This window comes from Bos indicus x Bos taurus, chromosome 1, assembly GCF_003369695.1.
Source record: "Bos indicus x Bos taurus breed Angus x Brahman F1 hybrid chromosome 1, Bos_hybrid_MaternalHap_v2.0, whole genome shotgun sequence".
Lineage (NCBI taxonomy): Eukaryota > Metazoa > Chordata > Mammalia > Artiodactyla > Bovidae > Bos > Bos indicus x Bos taurus.
Genome location: NC_040076.1, coordinates 72,038,427 through 72,057,689, shown reverse-complemented (window position 1 = coordinate 72,057,689; position 19,263 = coordinate 72,038,427). Strand labels below are relative to the sequence as shown.

At 35.8% G+C, this 19,263-nt stretch overlaps 1 protein-coding gene and 1 pseudogene across 7 annotated transcripts in view; one reads left to right on the top strand and one right to left on the bottom strand.

Moving 5' to 3' along the window:
• ACAP2 (ArfGAP with coiled-coil, ankyrin repeat and PH domains 2) overlaps positions 1-19,263 on the bottom strand; it is a 172,251-nt gene that overhangs the window by 6,156 nt on the left and 146,832 nt on the right. For 4 of the 7 annotated variants that reach the window (XM_027537850.1, XM_027537869.1, XM_027537859.1 and 1 more), the window contains 10 exons: positions 16,396-16,604; positions 15,995-16,064; positions 13,867-13,958; positions 12,327-12,511; positions 11,575-11,679; positions 11,093-11,185; positions 9,086-9,273; positions 8,575-8,684; positions 6,691-6,801; positions 4,458-4,519 (listed from right to left, as the gene is read on the bottom strand). In XM_027537850.1, coding sequence (XP_027393651.1) covers positions 4,458-4,519; positions 6,691-6,801; positions 8,575-8,684; positions 9,086-9,273; positions 11,093-11,185; positions 11,575-11,679; positions 12,327-12,511; positions 13,867-13,958; positions 15,995-16,064; positions 16,396-16,604 — 1,225 coding nt within the window. The remainder of the gene's footprint in view (positions 1-4,457; positions 4,520-6,690; positions 6,802-8,574; positions 8,685-9,085; positions 9,274-11,092; positions 11,186-11,574; positions 11,680-12,326; positions 12,512-13,866; positions 13,959-15,994; positions 16,065-16,395; positions 16,605-19,263) is intronic. The other 3 variants (XM_027537888.1, XM_027537898.1, XM_027537906.1) reach the window with 1 other exon arrangement.
• On the top strand, positions 7,891-8,316 carry LOC113890167 (annotated as a pseudogene).

Below are 19,263 nucleotides of genomic sequence, written 5' to 3'. Positions count from 1 at the left end.
AATCACTTTTAAAAGAAAAAATGCAGTAAGAAGAGAAGCCTAATAGATTGGCTAAGAGTAACATCTAACTCGTATATTATTGTAACTAAAATAATAAAGGGTGATATGCTGGAACAACTGGTAAGACAATCCAATTACACCCATGTTTCATTTCATAAAAGTTTACCTCCACATTAGAAGACAAACTACAATCTATTCCCATTTTTAGGCATTCTAAAATATACAAAATAAACTAAGAGACAAACATTAAACATCAATTAACAAACCATACAAAATATTTAAAAGTTTTTCTTATTCTTAGATGTTGAATTCAAATATTTAAAATATTTACTGTAAACATTATAAATATTTTAAAAATACTATTTAAACCGGAGAGTCTGGAATCTTACTTTCCAAGAAAGTGTAAAGTGCAGATTATAATACAAAAATACCACACTGATTTTACCATTCAACACCAGAAGGAACTTAAAAGGCACACATTATACATTCAAGAAGAAATAGGAAGAAGGACCTAGCAGACGCTAATGCCAAACAGCTTACAGATAGCACCAGATGAGCAGTCAATCTTCAGTATTACAACAGTACAATGGCAATATATGGCTTCTACTATTAGCAATGCGTATTTTGTATAACAAGCTGTGGGATTTTTGTTTTCTTTTTGTGGTTTTCCAGTTTTTGTTTTTAAATTATCTAGTACCTACTACACAAGTACGTTTTAATAGAACCATTGTACCATGCAAAACAGATAATAATATTTTTTTATTCACTGAATTAAATGCTTCCTTGAAGGAAGGGGTTGGTGCTACACTAATCATTGGTTTCACTTACTGAATACATTTTAAGAGTTAATACAGTACAAAAGTAAGTCTAACCTTCACATACATACACAAAACTTTTCATTAATATTGTTTCTAACCAAATGTTAATTAAGGGACTATCAATATAATACCTTTCTTAGGCCTCAAAATGTGTTGTCAAAAAGCAAACATGACGTAACAATAGTGACTAAGATATTTAATATAGTTAACACAAATTGAACTACAAATAGAACTTCAATGTGATTCTTTAAATACAATTTTGATCATTCAGAATGTTTCCCATGGCAAATATAACTTGTCTACACTAGAATACATAAACAATAACCCAGAATATGTTGCCCTGGAAAGTTCATAAGTACATTTAACAGTTTATTATAAACAATAAACAACTAACCACCCAATATTTGAAATACTAAGTTAAATTCTTTAAATTACTTAATCACATTCTATTTCTCTTCAGCAAGCTAACTCTTCTATGTGCTTGGACAGTTCTGAGTTTTTAAAATGTGGACTGCTATATTTCCACAGATGGTTTAAAATAGTGTTTGATTTTTGGTATTCAGAATAAACACTGCAAGAGCAGCTATGATCCAAGATTTTGCTAATTTTGCTCTTAAAATGTACTCCCCTCAAAGATCCGGCAGCATGGGAGACCCTGCTCCCACGTGATCAGCGAATGACCCTGCCCCTCTGGACTGATCACGGCTTCCTTTTTGCAACTGACTGGATCAATGATCAGTCTTCACCAGCAACATACTCACATAATTAGTAGTGGTTCACTAAAGCAGTGATTTTCAACTGGTTGAGAAACTCTGCCAACAATCAAGAGGAGTCATAGAGCCAGAGACCGTGGGAACCACCAAACTAGTTTCCAACAATTGAGAGCAGGATGTGATACTGCACGCATCCACCTAGTCCTCTTAAGAGTTGTAGGAACTGACAAGGAGGGATGCATCTTCCCCTCAGGAAATGTGTGCTCTTGGGTCACAATGCAAAAAATAGAAAGTCTCAGGTCGTTAGGGTTGTAGACAGAAAGTTCAAAAGTGGAGTTTCCTAGAAACAGGTCCATGATTCCCAAAGATTATATCTGAGTCTTTTAAATGGAAGAGATCTTCATAATGAAAAGACTGAAGATACCTGCATTTTAAAACTACCCAGAATTCTGAGGTTTTCCATCTATTGCTAGGCAACAACAACAAAGGATCTAGCTAAAACAACCAACCAAAATCTATGAGAGGGAAATATACAGTGATAAGCAAAGAGGAAAAGAGACCTGCAGCCTGAGCAAAAATATCTGCTCTCCAAAGACTCACAAAGGAAAAGGCTCAGAGAGTAACTGCTGAGCTATTTCACCATGTCACCTGTATAAGTATAAAGTTGTTTTGCTTTAAATACGAGACCACCTAAATGAATTTAAAATCTAGTTATTACCAAATGAGAATCTCATTTTATTCTGCTGGTATACCATTTCCAGACTTCTGCTCTTTTTAATCTTTTCTAAACTAAGATTTGACTATAGCAGGAAACCTTGCTTTTTTTTTTAATAAGCCTTTTTTTCCCTTCAAATTTTCATTCAAATAAATTGGAAAACTCTTATTTTTCCACTGTTGAGCAGAAGGTACTGTGCTGTGTGCTCAGTCGTGTCCGACTCTTTGCGATCCCATGGACCGTAGCCCACCAGGCTCCACTGTCCATGGAATTCTCCAGGCAAGAATGTTGGAGTGGGTTGCCGTTTCCTTCTCCAGAGCAGAAGGTATATACTCATAAACTTATACATAAAATGACATTGAAAGAACCATTTGAATGCTCCCAGATAGGGGCAGAAGACCAACAGTTTAGATGGAAATAGAAGCTGCAAGAACATAGGAGGACCTGTCTTTTCAAAGTCCCAGCTCCAGAAAAAAGTCACCCCCTGACCTTCTGACTAATCAGCTGGGTGCAGCTTCATCAGTAAATACCCTAAGGAAAGAGCAGCTGACCAGACATTTACATTGAAAATGTCAAGGAAAAAAAACCGTTTAAACTAAAATCCTGAAATTCACTCTTATCCTAGCCTATCGGGTCATATTCTTTGAATAATTTTTATTTTAAAGTGCTTAAACACAAAGGCCTCAAAAATGGCCTAGTAATACTATCACTTAAGTATATCTGTTACAAAATTATAACATTTTTAAAGTCTAACATTCAAGTTTAAAACAAATGGGTGAAATTCAGAATTAATGCTGAGATTTCACCCTTTATCAGCACTCTTACATCTTGGTACATCATGAATCAGTCATATTGTTTGATCCATAGGATTAAAGTGGGACACCCTAGATTAGAAGTATCTAGCTGAAGTGCCTCTATTCTCAAAGTTCTTACTTGTTCCCTATTTAAATTAGACCCCCCCAAAAAGTAATAAATACAGTCCTCTGAGAAAGGAATGGTCCCATATATCTTAGTTATATCGGGTTAAAATAAAAGTAAAGTAAAAATAAAAGTAAAAATGCTGGCTAAAGCTAGTATAAAGTACAGAAATTTCAAAACACAATTAAACAGGAAAGATAGATGATATTACAAGCCACTTTTAAAATATTAGTACTGATTGAAAATAATTAAACATACTCACTGAGAACTGAACAGTCTCTATTATTTTAGTCATGGATTCCTAAACTTTTTAACCAGCATGTATATGAATTTAAAACAGATAAATTAGTAATTCATATACTCAAATTCATGAAACTGGAGATCTAATTATTACTCTCTTCTTTGTGAAGAATGTCTAATCAGGATGTTTTCATCAAAGAACGAAATCTGATCAGCAGCATTTCTTAATTTTCTTACATCTCGACTCAAAGATAAAAATTATACAAAATGAGACTTGAGCTGATCCTGAGTTGAGATTTCTCTTAATAAGAATACATCTACTTTGCCATCAAGTTCACAAAATGCTGCTTGAAATACTTCCATTTATCCAACAAATATTGTAAAATTACTTAGGGCAAAGCTACAAGATAAAATTGGACCTTTTCCCACTACCTTTTAAACTAACTCTATTCCCATTATGGACTTTTTAACCTACTGGTAAACTTTATTTTTAAACCTTTAACTCATTTTTAGGTCAAATACAGAACTTTTAATTCAATAAATGTTTTCTAGGTATTCTCCATACTGACCTTTTATATGTCAACACATAGTGATTTGTCTTTTTTTTCCCTGAACACAACTTATAGAAATTCCCTGAATAACCAAAAGAAAACAATTCTGTGATATTCACTTGACAGCCAAAAAGAAAATGACTGTTGTGCTGCTATAAGTGTATAAAGATACATTATCATTCCATTCACCTCACTGGAATGTATATGGAAGACATCTGTACAGCAGATAAAGAAGTCAGTAGCCAGAGTTAAATACAGCAAGTAAATGCGTACTGTAATACGAGTAGTTATGGAGTTTTAAAGGCTCAAGAGTGAGCCACTCCCAAGAATTCAGTAAGTACAGTACATAGCTAACAACTCACAATTTACAAGTAATTTATAAAAACTCTATATAGTATTGTTAGTTTGCTAAAGAACTATGACTCTTCCAATTGTAAACTGATAAATTCCTGAATGCATTTCTTATATTGCATTTCAGTATGGTTATTAGTAGAATATTGACCTGGCTGTCCATAAAGTCCTTCTGATTCCCGCATCTCTTCATTCATTCTTGCTAAACGTAACCTAAAATTAAAGAATGTTTTAGGTAAGTTATACAATATAAATATTCATAAACTACTGAATTATATACAACTAAGACACATACTCATGTAATTTTTTCTTTTACCAGTTATTTGGCCTGAAACAAAAGGACTTTTTGTTTATTAGACGCAACAATCTGAGATACAAAGTAAACAATTCTTATCACAGAAGACAATAAAAGATTTCTAAAAAGTGAGTTGCAGTTTTAAGCAGGTTCCTTGCAGCACCACCAGCAGCTTGCTTCCTCCAGGCACACAGAATTCCTGACTTCTAGTGAACCTGTTAGACTTTAACTGCCAACCTTCGAAATTATTGCTTCTATAAAATGGAAGCAATAGCCTGTCATAAGTTCAATCTGGTTCATCCTGAGATATGGTAGTTCCAAATGTATAAATAGCATGTGTTATCTATAAATACTTGGGATATATTCTGACATACAGACGTTATAATAAATGACAACAGGCTACTAAGATTTTCGCACAGTTACCATATTGATTATATATTCTTTTTGGGTTATTTACCTGGCAGCAGGAAGACCTATAGCACTGGATTAAGAAAATTAGTGAATTTCCTCTCATTTTCTTACTAATTTCAAGCAACATCTTGAAACACAAATCTTATCTGTGGTGCCCCTCTCCTACTCTTTTGCCTGTCCTTCAGGCCACCAAATACTCATTGCCCTCCCAGACTTCCATCACCTTCTTCTAATATGCTCTCTCTGGCAACTGCAGCATCTGAAACAGGCTGTTTTTTATCTCCAAAGTACCACAATTTGCTGCCATTTCCTTTTTCAATCATTGTGTGAATTCATAATAGCAAGATAATAAGTCTCCCTTTTTGGTATTTGAACCTTTCAGAGAGGCTGCTTATTTCAATAAATTTTAAGTGAAACTGACAGCCTCAAGTAAAACAAAATGAGAAAATTTAGAGAATTTGGGAACATATTTTGGGGAAAGAAAGGCCACTACTATAAGAACTGCCTGGGAAACTACAGCCAGCGTTAATGTAATTCTGCTATATCACTCCTATCTTTTCTTTAATAACTTAGCTTTCTCCAATATTAAGTCTATAATGATTTAACAGATCTACAGTTTCCTATAATAGTCTCCATAGTATCAATAAACCCTCCAGTGAGGAAGTGAAGCTAGGTGCAGAGAAAATACATTTCTCTCTTTTGGTTTTTTGTTTTGTTTTAGTCTGGCAGGGGTCAGGGAGGGGTGATATATATGGCAAGAATTCTCAGTGGGAACTCTGGAGTTCAAGATAGTCAAGGGAGCTCCTCTTTGTAACTGAATGAAATTCAGTAGTGTAAATGGAACTGTCTTTATTTAGTTAACAGAGAACCAACAATCATGGGCTTCATTCAGAATAGAAAGAAAAAGTGATTCATACAACGTATGTTTGAGACTTCCTACATAACGGTAAAGGGTAGGTGACAACCACATTCCTAGATTTCAAGTGTAATGAACAACTCTGATCCAAGATGAAAATCAAAGACCTCAAGGTTCTTTAACAAGTCATATTAATTTGTATTCAAACATTCCAAAACAAATCTTTTTACCTCAAAATACAGTACTCTTGTGAAAAATTCTTTTTAAAAAATAATCACAAAAAGGTCCCCTAAGTATCAGTGCACAAAGGCAATGCAACTGCAAGTTACTAACATCGATGCAATTGCATTCCCTGCTTATAATCCCCTAATTCTTGAGGTAGTAGTAAAATTGCCCATTGCTAACCAATCCAACTCTCACTCCAGTACTGTACTGAGAGTTAAAGAACCCAGTTCAGAAAAGTCACTGATATTCTATTCCTACTGGCCAGGAAGTAAAACAAAAGTAGCTAAGCACACAGGTTTAGAGACAGAATTCTTGGTTTCAAATTCCAGCTCCACCATTTACTAGTTTCTACAATTATCTGTAGCTTGCCTTCCTTATAAAATGGGGCTGTAATAATAAAACCTTCCTCATAGTCTTGAGGTGGGAACCAAGTAATTTCATATATGTAACATGCTTCATACATTTAATGTGCTTAGAAAAGTAAATGGCTTCTAGTAAATAACCAAGTTTAAATTTCACACCTACACAGGAAATTCTATGTTAAAACCCTGTATAAGTAATAAAATGTATGGGAAATAATCATGTGAAAACACTTACAAGGTCACTATATCAGCATTGGCTGCTTCCACAGCTATACTCAAAGGGTCCTTCCCTTCTTCATCAGTGGCATGTTGATTGGCACCTCTTTTTAGAAATAAACATACCTGCCTGATATTGCCAATTAAAAAAAAATTAGTATTCACCTTAAAAAATAAAAAGCACTATTTAAAGATATAACATCTTCCTTAGGAAATTCTTGATTCATTCTACAAAGATTTATTTTATTAACTATTGACTCTGATAAAAATCTACCATGATCAACATTTTATAACTCTCAGGTATTTTCACATTTAATCTGGCAATACATAGTATAGTGGGATGTATAAATTATGGCCCCTACCCTCAAAGAATATTATAAAAAGGTATACACAGATACCTATAAACTTAAATAAAAAGCACTCGAGGTCATTATCGAGGAAAAGAAGGAAGCCAAGGCAATGTTAACATCATAAAATATTAACGCTAATACAATAGCAACAAATGGGAAGTAATCTTGCTGCTGTACTCCTCACAAACACTCATAACTTCAAGAAACTGACAAAAATGAAAAAATGATAAACTGAGTCCATGAAGTAAAATGGGAATAATCATGATTAAAAAGAAGATAAAAAGGATGAGTTAAATCTAAGCTTTTATAAAGAAGAGTTTTTATGATAAAGTTATTGAACTGAATCTTCTTGCTAACAGAGAGAAAGAAAACAAGCTAGGATGAAAACAGAAGACTAGTTATAAATAAACATTAAAAAAGGACAGCTTCTTGCCTGTCCAAGTAATAAAAACTGCAGATCCTGAGGTATTTTATTTAAAAAAAGTGACCTTTATTATAAATATATATATAAGGCCAAATTTTGAGTTTATTTGTACCCTCTAGTAGAAAGCCCATTGTATGGCTTTATTGTTCTGTGCATCTAAATACTGGTCCAGAAATCACAACATCAATAGCACAAAATAAGAATTAACCACTTTGTAGGAAAGCTAAAATTTACAAAGTTACAAAATTTCCCCCAAATGTGTGTCCTATGTACATAATGTATAAATACAGAAATACTGTATGTATGTATTTATATACATAAATACATACCAACACATTAAGTTGTCTTTTAAAACTGCCACAATTTCAGTGACAGTTTTAAATTCTAAGAGATCTATATAAATAATTAGTAAAGTTCAAAGTAAGTCTGTCAGGAGGCAACGCTTCTGTGTCAGGTCAACATGGCGGGCCGGCCAGCTGTTTCACCATCAATCGGGTGGCTGGAGGGTATTCGAAAATGGTATTACAACGCTGCTGGGTTCAATAAACTGGGCTTAATGTGAGATGACACAATATATGAGAACCTTTATAATGACAGAGTGTTTCGCATTAAGAGAGCACTGGACCTCAGCATGAGGCAGCAGATCCTGCCTAAAGAGCAGTGGACAAAATATGAGGAGGATAAATTCTACCTTGAACCGTTATCTGAAAGAGGTTATTCGGGAAAGAAAAGAGAGAAGAATGGGCAAAGAAATAATTCAGTAGTCTAAATCTATGGATACAGCTGTTCTCAAGTATTTTTATGAAGTTGGTTAAACCTGAAATGTACAATGTAGAACTATTTTGGCTGTAAATGTATTACTTTAAATAAATATTATAATTATTGTTGAAAAAAAAACTAAGTCTGTCAATTTTCTTATTGACAAACAACAGTATTATTGTTACTTATTGAAAAGTAACAATATTTTTTCCTGAAATTTTTTTAAATTTCAAGTTCTACCATGACAATGTAAGTCACATAAAGTATCACCTTACAAACTGCATAACAATCTTAACCAAAGAGCAAAAGATTATTTCAAATTAATTTTTTCAAATAAAATCTACTTAAATATATAAGCACAATAGTTTACCCCGTGTGCCCCAAGACGGTGGCATGGTGCAATGGTCCCCGTCCCTGCACATCTCTTTGGTTCACATTAGCACCATTCTGTAGGAGAAACTCGCATGTAACCAAAGAGCCCTTAGAAGGAAAAAAGAAGACAACAATGGGCAAAAAGTGAATGACTATATATTTCTATTAAAAACAGAGTATTTACTTTAATAGCCAAAAAGAGAAAATGCCCCCCAGCAAAAGCACAGAAATGATAAATTATATTATTTTCTTCCCAAGAACTACTTCTAACTGGGATTCTATTTGCAGTCTGCAATCTAGCAAAACCCACTGCTTTCATTACTAGAATTCCCTTCCATGAAGAAAAAAATTGAACTTACACAAAGCGATATTCAGAAATAACTAGTAGCTGCTGCTTCTATTTTCCAACCCACCTCTTAAAACAAACTATAATGTCAAGTTATGCTCAAAATGAATTATGATTTTTTATGTTCTATTACCACTGAAAACCTGAATTTACAAATTCATACCCCTAATACAGCCTGAATAAGTGGTGTTGCTTTGTTTTCCTCGGAATTAGACCAGTTCACATCTGCACCGTGAGCCAAAGCCTCAGCCATTTTAGGAAGATTTTTTTCATATGAAGCCCTATAAAGCTGGAGTCCTGGATTAAGATGTTTTGAGTCAAGAAACACAGAAGAATCTTGCCTTTCTGCCTCTGAAAAACAAACACAAATAAATAAAAATGAGCCCTTGGCAGGGAGGGAGAGAATGGGAAGTCATTGCTTCTTATTCTTTGTAAGGTTAAGAATTCTGGGGATAGACGGTGGCAATGGCAGCACAAAGTGTGAACGACTTAATGCCACTGAGCTGTGCACCTGAAAATGGTTAAGATGGTAAATGTTTATGTTATATGTAACTTACCACAGCTTTTTAAAAAATCAAACTCTTACTTGTACCACAGTATGAAATTGTGATGTAAGATTTTCACAAAGGTACCTTATTTCCTATAGACTAATCACTCCCCACAGCCTTCTTCTCTTTTAAATACATTGACTAGTACATCAGCTCTCTGTGATCTTGCCAGTGTCTGACATGTAGGTAGATTACTCTGTATTAGACTACAATTAGGTATCTGACTATAAGCCTGGACTTAGGGACTCAGAAGACGCAGTAACAACCTCGAAAGAATTTCACTACTAGACCAAACCTCACTTTATTCCTGGGATGGTCCAACACCAGCACAATTTGCAGTACAAGCAGTTCAAATAACATAAAGAATGCTTTCTATCGAGTATTCTGCAAAATCAAAGCCGCTGAAATCATAAAGGAGAGAAACAGGAGGAAAGTACAAGTTAGAAGAAAAACCTAATTGGGGGCGATGGCAGGGGTGGGCATCCCTAATTGTGGGATGGAGGGTGGATTTGCTGATCTCTTTCTCCTGACAAGACAAGACAGCCAGGGACTTTCCTCTTACAAGGAGGGTAAGAATCCACCTGCCAATGCAGGGGACAGGGGTACGATTCCTGGTCTGGGAAGATTCCACATGCAGAGAAGTACACATGCCCGTGTGCCCCAACTACTGAGCCTGTGCTCTAGAGCCCACAAATTGCAACTACTAAAGTCCAAGAGGCTAGATCTAGAGCCTGTGCTTTGCAACAAGAGAAGCCACTGCACTGAGAAGCCTGCACACCTCAATTAGACAGCAGGCCCTACTCACCGCAACTAGAAGAAAGCCCGCGCAAAGAAAGCAATGAAGACCCAGTGCAGCCAAAAATAAATATGTATAATTATATATGTAAAAAGACAGTCCCCCAAAAGATAACAGATAATAAGACATACAGTTCACATGCATTAAAAATTACCTTTAGTTATTGACAAGTTACTTTCAGCACATGTCATGAGGCTTAGAAAAATACACAGCTAGGACAGAACTTCCAAATATGAAAAGAAATAGCTGCTTTCTCATTCAGCAGTATTAACTTCCCCTTGCTAAGTGCTAAGTTGCTTCAGTCGTGTCCGACTCTGTGCGACCCCATAGACGGCAGCCCACCAGGCTCCCCCGTCCCTGGGATTCTCCAGGCAAGAACACTGGAGTGGGCTGCCATTTCCTTCTCCAGTGCATGAAAGTGAAAAGTGAAAGTGAAGTCGCTCAGTTGTGTCCGACTCTTAGCGACCCCATGGACTGCAGCCTAACAGGCTCCTCCGTCCATGGGATTTTCCAAGCAAGAGTACTGGAGTGGGGTGCCATTGCCTTCTCCAATGCATGAAAGTGAAAAGTGAAAGGGAAGTCGCTCAGTCGTGTCAGACTCTTAGCGACTCCATGGACTGCAGCCCACCAGGGTCCTCCATTCATGGGATTTTCCAGGCAAGAGTACTGCAGTGGGGTGCCATTGCCTTCTCCGAACTTCCCCTTAGTACCTTCTAAAAGATTAACCACTTCCTTTAGAAACTATTCAATCAGACGTGGCATTTCACATTTCACATGCATTTTCCAGCAAACAATATCATTTAACACTGAATTTCACCAAACTCACCAGGTTCATATAAACTATTGGCTGACACTGTGGAGGGTAAAGATTCTCTTCCATCATCAGAGCTCTGCTGGATTCCACTGTCATTACTTTTGACTGTTTTAAAGAAAAACCAGCTAGAGATTAAAGTTTTGAACCATTAAGAAAAAAGTCCCACAAACAACGAGATTTTAAAATGAACTCTGAAACATCAACATGAACTCAGCCACCACCAGAATAAACTTTTCACAATTTTAATTCTTTGGTACACTTCACTTATCAAAATATGAATCAGTCATGAAGCCTAGAAATAAACTTATTTTCAGAGTCGTAACATATCTCATTCTCATTACCCCAGAATGTGTCAGGGATAGTAAAGCATTAATTTATCGTATGACGGTAAGCAATGTGCAATTCTGAGACAATGGGTAACATCTAGAGAAATGGCCACACCACACAATGACCACCGGCACAGACTTGGAATGCTCCACAAGAGTAGTACTTACTACTACGTAGTTTTGAAGAAGTATCAAAGTAGGAGAAGAGTGAATCTAGCTCATCAGGACAGAAGAGAGACTCCCGCCTGGCCTCGTCGCTATTTACAGCAACCACTGGGGACATGCAAGTTAGCAAAGCACAAAGCAGGCCGTAAGAAGGGAAGAGGGCAGGAAAAAACGTTATTGGGAAAATTTTAGGAGGAAGAAACAGGAAGGATATTAGGTGGTTAATCAGATATTTAGGGCTTCTTGCATGATAAATCTGTAATTCCCATCTCCCCTTGGATTTTAAGCAGTTTTATTCCCTAGGATAGATACATTACAGTTGGCCCTTAAACAACACAGGTTTAAATTACATGGTCCACCTATACACAGATTTTTTTTTTCAGTACAAAATACTACAGTACCACATGATCTGGGATTGGTAGAACTCATGGATGCGGAACCAGTGATACAGAGGAACTACAGAGCAGATACGGAGGCAGCACATACGTGGAGGGCCAACTAAAAATCACGTGTGAATTTTCAACTGAGTGGAGAGTTGGTACCCCAACCCCTGAGTTTTTCAAGGGTCAACTGTATGTAGGAATGTGAATTACCAGGAGACTGTTTATATTTAACTATTTTAAAGACAAAGAAATCCAATTTTTCCTTAGGATATATAGAAGAAGATGTGCTTTCAGCATTTAAAAAATCTACAACAGCTACTAATTCAGAAATTAAGCAAGTGACTTATACAAACAACAAATAAAGTGTAATACCTGAACTCTGAGGAGATGCTCTAATTTGTTCACTTGGCCCAAGTTTAGAAATGCTCAGCCTCTTTTCTTCACAACTTTTGGAGACAATCTTTTTTTCCTGCTCAGGAGGTGATGATGACATAGAGTATTTATCCACAAATTTCCTCTCCACATATTTTGCTCTGATATACGCCTCTTTCTCCTGTCTGGTTGGTATATATAAAAACATCATGATGTTCTGTTTAATCTCTTAGCATGGCCAACAGTGAAAAGAAGTCATTACATACTGAATTTTTCAAAGAAAGTCACTAAACATAATACTAGTTAAAAAGTTTTATGTATTTCCAACATTCTGCAACATGTTTTCCTTCCAAATATTTAATGAACTATGATTTCATGTTTAAATAAATATAATCAACCAACTGAAAAGTCACAGTATTAACATAGCATTCTTAGTCTCTTAATTTCTATGCTCATTCATTTCTACACATATTCCCTGTTGCTTTTTAAAGAATGAAAACTACCAAAACATGATTAAATTTATAGAAATTAACTTCAATTCTATTTTTACTCCAATAAATAATGTCACACACTGAATTACCACTAGTCATGACCGTAAGTTTTCATAAGACAACTACTTTAACACAACACAGCATTTTTAACTTAAAGGGGACCCAAAAAAGTATCACACTTAGAATTTTTGATTTATGATACAACTACAAAACTTGTCAAGTTTCTTCTATACCTTTTCCTACTTACATCTTTCTAAAATGCCTAAGTCTTTGGCTAAAATAGGATATCTCAAGGTCTGAGATAACTCAAACCACAGTTTTGCACAAAAATAAGAATCTGATTTAAACGGTATTGGTTTAGAGAGCAATACCTTTTTAAAATTATCATAAAGATATAGTCAAATATAGGATTATGGCAAAGTTTTAATATTTAATATAAAGAAACATAAAGATTAAAAATAACATGAACAACAAAACTAATTATCCACATTGAAGGCGCTCTTTGCCACTTCATTCAATAAGTCTCCATGAACAGGACTGGAAGTAAAACTTAAAACACAGCAATTAAGTAAGTACTCTCCCTTACCAGAAGTCACCCTTTTCAACGGTAATCCTTCAATATAAAAATGCGATGTAGGAAATACGTAATTAACAATTATTTGCTAAACAAAGTCAAAAATGCAAAAATTATTCATTGTAGGTATAGAAACTTGACCCTTGGAGACATTAATGAACAGATTATCTCTTTTTAAAGGCCTGCAACTAGTAGAACTTTGTCTACTTTACTTGCTAGTAAGAGGTTTTATATTCCTTTGCAGAGCCTTAATTTTTAAGCTTCTCTCTCATCTAGAGATTATAATTTATTATCTGACTATCAAATACAATCTAATTAATAAACCCAAGAAAGAAACAGCCACATTTTAACCAAAGCAGTAATGATCTCTCTGAACCACTGTTTCAATATTACATATCAATTAAAGGGAAATAAAATAATAGCTATATTCAAGATGGGGGGACGCAGTAACATTTTAACACAACTGAAACAGTACCTTTGTCCTGGATGCGGTTTCTTTATTCCCATTTTTTCCAAATTAGCTTCATAAACTCTATTTATAACATCATTCCCCAACTCACACATAAGCTGTTTGGCAGAGAGACAGAAAATAAGCTATAATTTCCTAAAATATACTATATTAATCCTTAAGCAAATACTTAATTCTTTGCAAGTTCTGAAAATGCATATATCACAATGATGCTGAAAGTTAAACAAAATGAAATGAGGACTGAGAGCATTATCAGCATTTTTCCATTTTTCACCAGAATACCTCCCTTAGATTACTACTCTTTAAGACAGGGTTTCTCCTCATACATCTTCTGCCAGACTTCTATCCCTCCACTGTGGTTAGCACAAGGCTATATACCCACAACATTAGCTAAGTTAACCAAAAAAAAGAAGCCTAAGTCCAGATAGGTTAAGCTTTAAACAACTCAGAACTGAAGTAAACTATTTTCTCCTTGGGCTTCCCTGGTGGCTCAGACAGTTAAAAATCTGCCTGAAATGCAGGCGACCCGGGTTCAATTCCTGGGTAGGGAAGATCTCCTGGAGAAGGAAATGGCAACCCACTCCAGGACTCTTGCCTAGAGAATACCATGGAGAGAGGAGCCTGGCAGGCTACAGCCCATGGGGTTGCAAAGATTTGGACATAAATGAATGACTAACACACACACATTTTCTCCTTAGATTTTATTTACATTTCTAAATATTGCTTTAGTATTTTTTTAAAAGTATCAGACAGCTGTGTTTCAACCAAAATTTCTAAAATGAATCCACTGAGTTCATATCTACCCACAGTTGACGCAGAAGTTAGATTTCTAGCTCCCACCTCCCCCTTACTCCTTCTTTAATTTCATATCAATTTATACAATCTATACAAATAGGGCTCTATCATATGAGCCAACTTATCACTTCCATTTAGAGGTTTACACAGTAATTCCACAAAGAAAACTTTTTTACTTTACATAATTGAAAGGATTATGTGTTTATCTATGGATTGAAATAAAAACACAAATGCATTAAGAAACACAATTTTCAGACAAATAAATGTAGAATACACTACATCCTTTAAGCTACCATTTTTAACAATAGGTAAACTAAACAGTGGGAATTAAAATGGCTACATTATTAATCAGTATAAATTTTGAAAGTCTTGGGCTTCCTGGTAGTTCAGATGGTAAAGAATCCGCCTGCAGTGTAGGAGGCCCCATTTCGATTCCTGGGTTGGGAATATCTGGAGAAGGGATAGGCTACCCATTTCAGTATTCTTAGGCTTCCCTGGTGGCTCAGCTGATAAAGAATCTGCCTGCAATGCGAGAGACGTGGGTTCAATCCTGGGTCGGGTAGATCCCCTGGAAAAGGGTAAAGCTACCCACTCTAGTATTCTGGCCTGGAGAATTCCATGGACTGTATAGTCCATGGGGTCGCAAAGAGCTGGACATGACGGGGCAACTTTTACTTTCACTTATCAAAAACCCAGTGATGATCTAAAATTATTTATGGCACTTTCATAGGTATGAATCCTTACACAGGGAAAAAGGATGTCTTAATTTGATGACTACTACCCCTGACATATGTAAATTTTCAAATGTGCCTATGCTAAAATAATGCCATAATAACATGATATACCAACCTGTTATGCAGCTCACTCTGACAATATCTCATATTCTTAATAAAAAATTATATAATTACAAAATATTAAAATTAAGGCACAGAATCTAATTTTTGAGAAAACATAAAAATGCAAGGGTGCTAGTCTCCTTAAAAAAGTGAACTGACATACAATTAGGAGTGCTACTTAAGCTTAGCAACTTAAAAAAAACAGTAAGAAAACACCAGATTTGCCAAAATAACATCAGATATATTCCAATACAATTTAATTCACTGTTGGCATTGAGAAACTCATACATTTGCAAATCCAGATTCTAAAATATTGACTTTTGGGGATTCCCTGGTGGTCCAGTGGTTAGGACTCTGCCCTTCCACTGCAGAGGGCACAGGTTTGATTGCTCATTGGGGAACTAAGATCCTGCATAGCCAAGTGGCAAAAGAATAAATAAATTTAAAAAATCTTGACTTTTATGTGAAAACATAAAATATTTTAAAGCAAATATTTATTTTACCTTTAAAAGTTCAGGCTCCCAGGTATCCAAAGTTAAAGATCGTACTTTTGAGAAATGAACTCCAAGACTCCTAAGTCAGAAAAAGAAAAGACTGCATCAATATATAAAACTTTCAAATCTCTATTTGCACATTATGCAAGTGATTTTTCTATCTTAATGTGACACAGTCTCTAATATAGCCCTCAACACATATATACATATGGATAGATCTTCTGGTTAATGGTGAATCAAAGTCCTCGAAATCACTTCACAAACCAGAATTTTATCCACTTCATAAAAGGTACAAAGACACAAACTGGCAGCAAAATTAGGCAGGAGGGAAAGTCCTCTAACCCCTGGGAAAGAAACATGTACGTGTGTTTAACCAAAAGAAGCCTCTCACCCCAGGCGGGCCTACTCACCGATGAATCCCAGAACACTCAATACACAGGGTGATGCCCAGGTTGATGCTGGCCCACCGTGGGTCTGCCAGACCACAGTCACAACAGCTGGCATTCCCAGGTATACACTGGACTCGCTGCAATGCACTTTCTCCTTTTAATAGCTTATCTTTTGACTCATTTCCAGAATCCAGGCTCCCTGTGGATGGAGACGATTTCTTATCCAGCTTCTAAAAGAATTAAGATTTAAAAAAACAAAAAAGGATTGTAATACTACATTGCACACTACATGCTCCAAACAAAAGCTGCCAATCAACAATCTGAAGGCCTATTATGGGCCTAAGAAGGACACTGTTCTAAACACTGGGGGTTCAAGAATGAAAACATACAGGATCTGCCATCAATTGGCCTTTAGTCTTATACAGAAAAACACATTAATAAAAAATAACTTGACACAATGATTGTATGTACAAGATAAAAGGCAAAGAGAAAGAGGAACAGGAATTTAGCATGCAGGATGAGAGACAGAGAGAGTATGCATGAGACTATTAAGACTCAAGAAGAAAATAAATACTATTTTATACCAAGTTTTTCCAAGGTATTCAATGAACTGCAAGCAAGTTGTTTCAATTACTGCAGTGAATTACTGAAAATGGTATGGCCTTTTACTAAAGAACAGATCAACTGCATAATTATAAGTACAGAGTGAACCAACGATATAACGCACAATGTCTAAAAGCTCATGAGAAACCAGGAGAAAAGCAAAAGGTGGCAGATAAGCAAAAAACTAACTTTTTAAGTGCCCAGCAAAGACTATACCAATAATGACCAAGTACAAAAACAGAGTTTGAGGATCCTATGCAAATAAATATATGGCCTAAAAAGTCTTTTGGTTTAAAAACATTTCAACTTTAATAAGCCAGTATTTTAGAACAGAATTCACACAAATATAATCTTGCCCTTCTTGAAAACTCGATACTGGATGCTTGGGGCTGGTGCTCTGGGACGACCCAGAGGGATGGTATGGGGAGGGAGGAGGGAGGAGGGTTCAGGATGGGGAACACATGTATACCTGTGGTGGATTCATTTTGATATATGGCAAAACCAATACAATATTGTAAAGTTAAAAAAAAAAATAGCCATTAAGTGTGGCTAGGCAAAGAAAGTGTGGGGATATGGAATTACAGAGAGGACTGAGCTGGGTGAGGAGCATACCCTCAGATGAGAGTGACCCCATGCAGGTTGCTGGTTCTCAAGCAGGGGAAGAAGGATTTCTGCGTAGGGAGACAGTCCAACAAAGGAAACGAGAGCCTGAAGACAGAGAGGAACCACCAAGTGGTAGCACCACCTGGTGTGAGGTGTTAGTCTGGCAGGTGGGAAATGGCAGCAGAGCAAGCATACTGGTCACAGCAGGGGGACTGAGCATATGAGCAAAGCTGCTAACAATAAAGGAAGTCAGATTTCTTACTTCAGAGAAAGGAGTTATTTATATGAAAAGGGAGAAAGTTAGAACAAACCCTGTTGTATTACATTAGGACTGGAGATGACAATAGGTGCCCTAATGGTTTTAATATAAATAGATTTATAAAGCGGTAAAGATGTAAAATAATATATACACATGTATATTCCTTTATTTTGCTTTCTAAAAACTGTTCTCTACCCAAAAGAACTAGTGTACTTTGAAGAAATTGCTGATTTCAAGGCTGGTGCAGAGAAAGTACAAAAAGATGAACTCAGGACATCTCATCATGCTAGAAGGTAGGGAAGAACTTCAAGATTGTTGGGGAAATGTCAAAAGGATACAGAATCCAGGGCTGCACTAGAGAAACGAGTCAATCTGAGCAACAAAACAAATAATGATAGTAATGAATCATAATACATTGATTAAAACAGGGTTGTATCCTCATATAATTAAATTTAAAAATTAAAGTTTGAATAGGAAAGAATATTTACATAGTCTCAAAGTACATACACCCAATACATACAAAATACTATTACAAAGACAGTATTTTCAGTAGAGATGTCTAGCATGCACTACCTTAATCAAGTGATCAAAGTTAACATCACCAAAAATGGGACAAATCAAAATCTCAGGCCACCTGAAAAGATGCAGTGAGAAGAACACAGCATAATTTATATAATACTCCTACCAACAACGCACAACTTTGTAAGTAAACATTTCAACAATGGGGGATATTCTATAAAAGTTGCAATCTTCGATACAATCAAGGTCAAGAAGGTCAAAGTAAAATTGAGGGACTATTACCAAAACTGAAGGAAACTGAAGAATCATGACAACTAAAAGAAACCTGTGCTTCTAGACTAGATCTTTTTGCTGTAAAGAACACTACTGGGACAACTATTAAAACTTGACATTTGAGAATTAAATGGTAGTACTGTACCAATGCTCATTTCTTGATTATGATTATACAGGAGAAATGTCCTAGTTGTGAGAAGAACTCACTAAACTAATAATGGGTGGTGTACCATATGTTAGCTGCTTACTCTGAAATAGTTCAGGGGAAAAATAATTTGCACTACTTGGAACCTCTCTGTAAGTTACAGATTACTTTAAATTTTAAAAAAAGAAATAAAACCTATGTTACTAAAACATATTTGATAATGTGAATTAGCTTGTAAGCAATTACACAGAAAAAGGATGTCAATGCACAAATCACGCTGGTTCACTCTCAGTATTCCTCTAATGCTTTTGCACCAAATTAGAGAAGCTGAAAGCAAAGTACGGTAACACAGAACCTGGGCTGGACACCTCAAGGAATACAGGACTGCAAATGACACCCACCCTTCACTCTCCTTGGCTCATTTTGGCCACGTGCTATGACTTGAAAGTGTTTACTACACCATTCTCTCTGATATTTATGCGTTCTG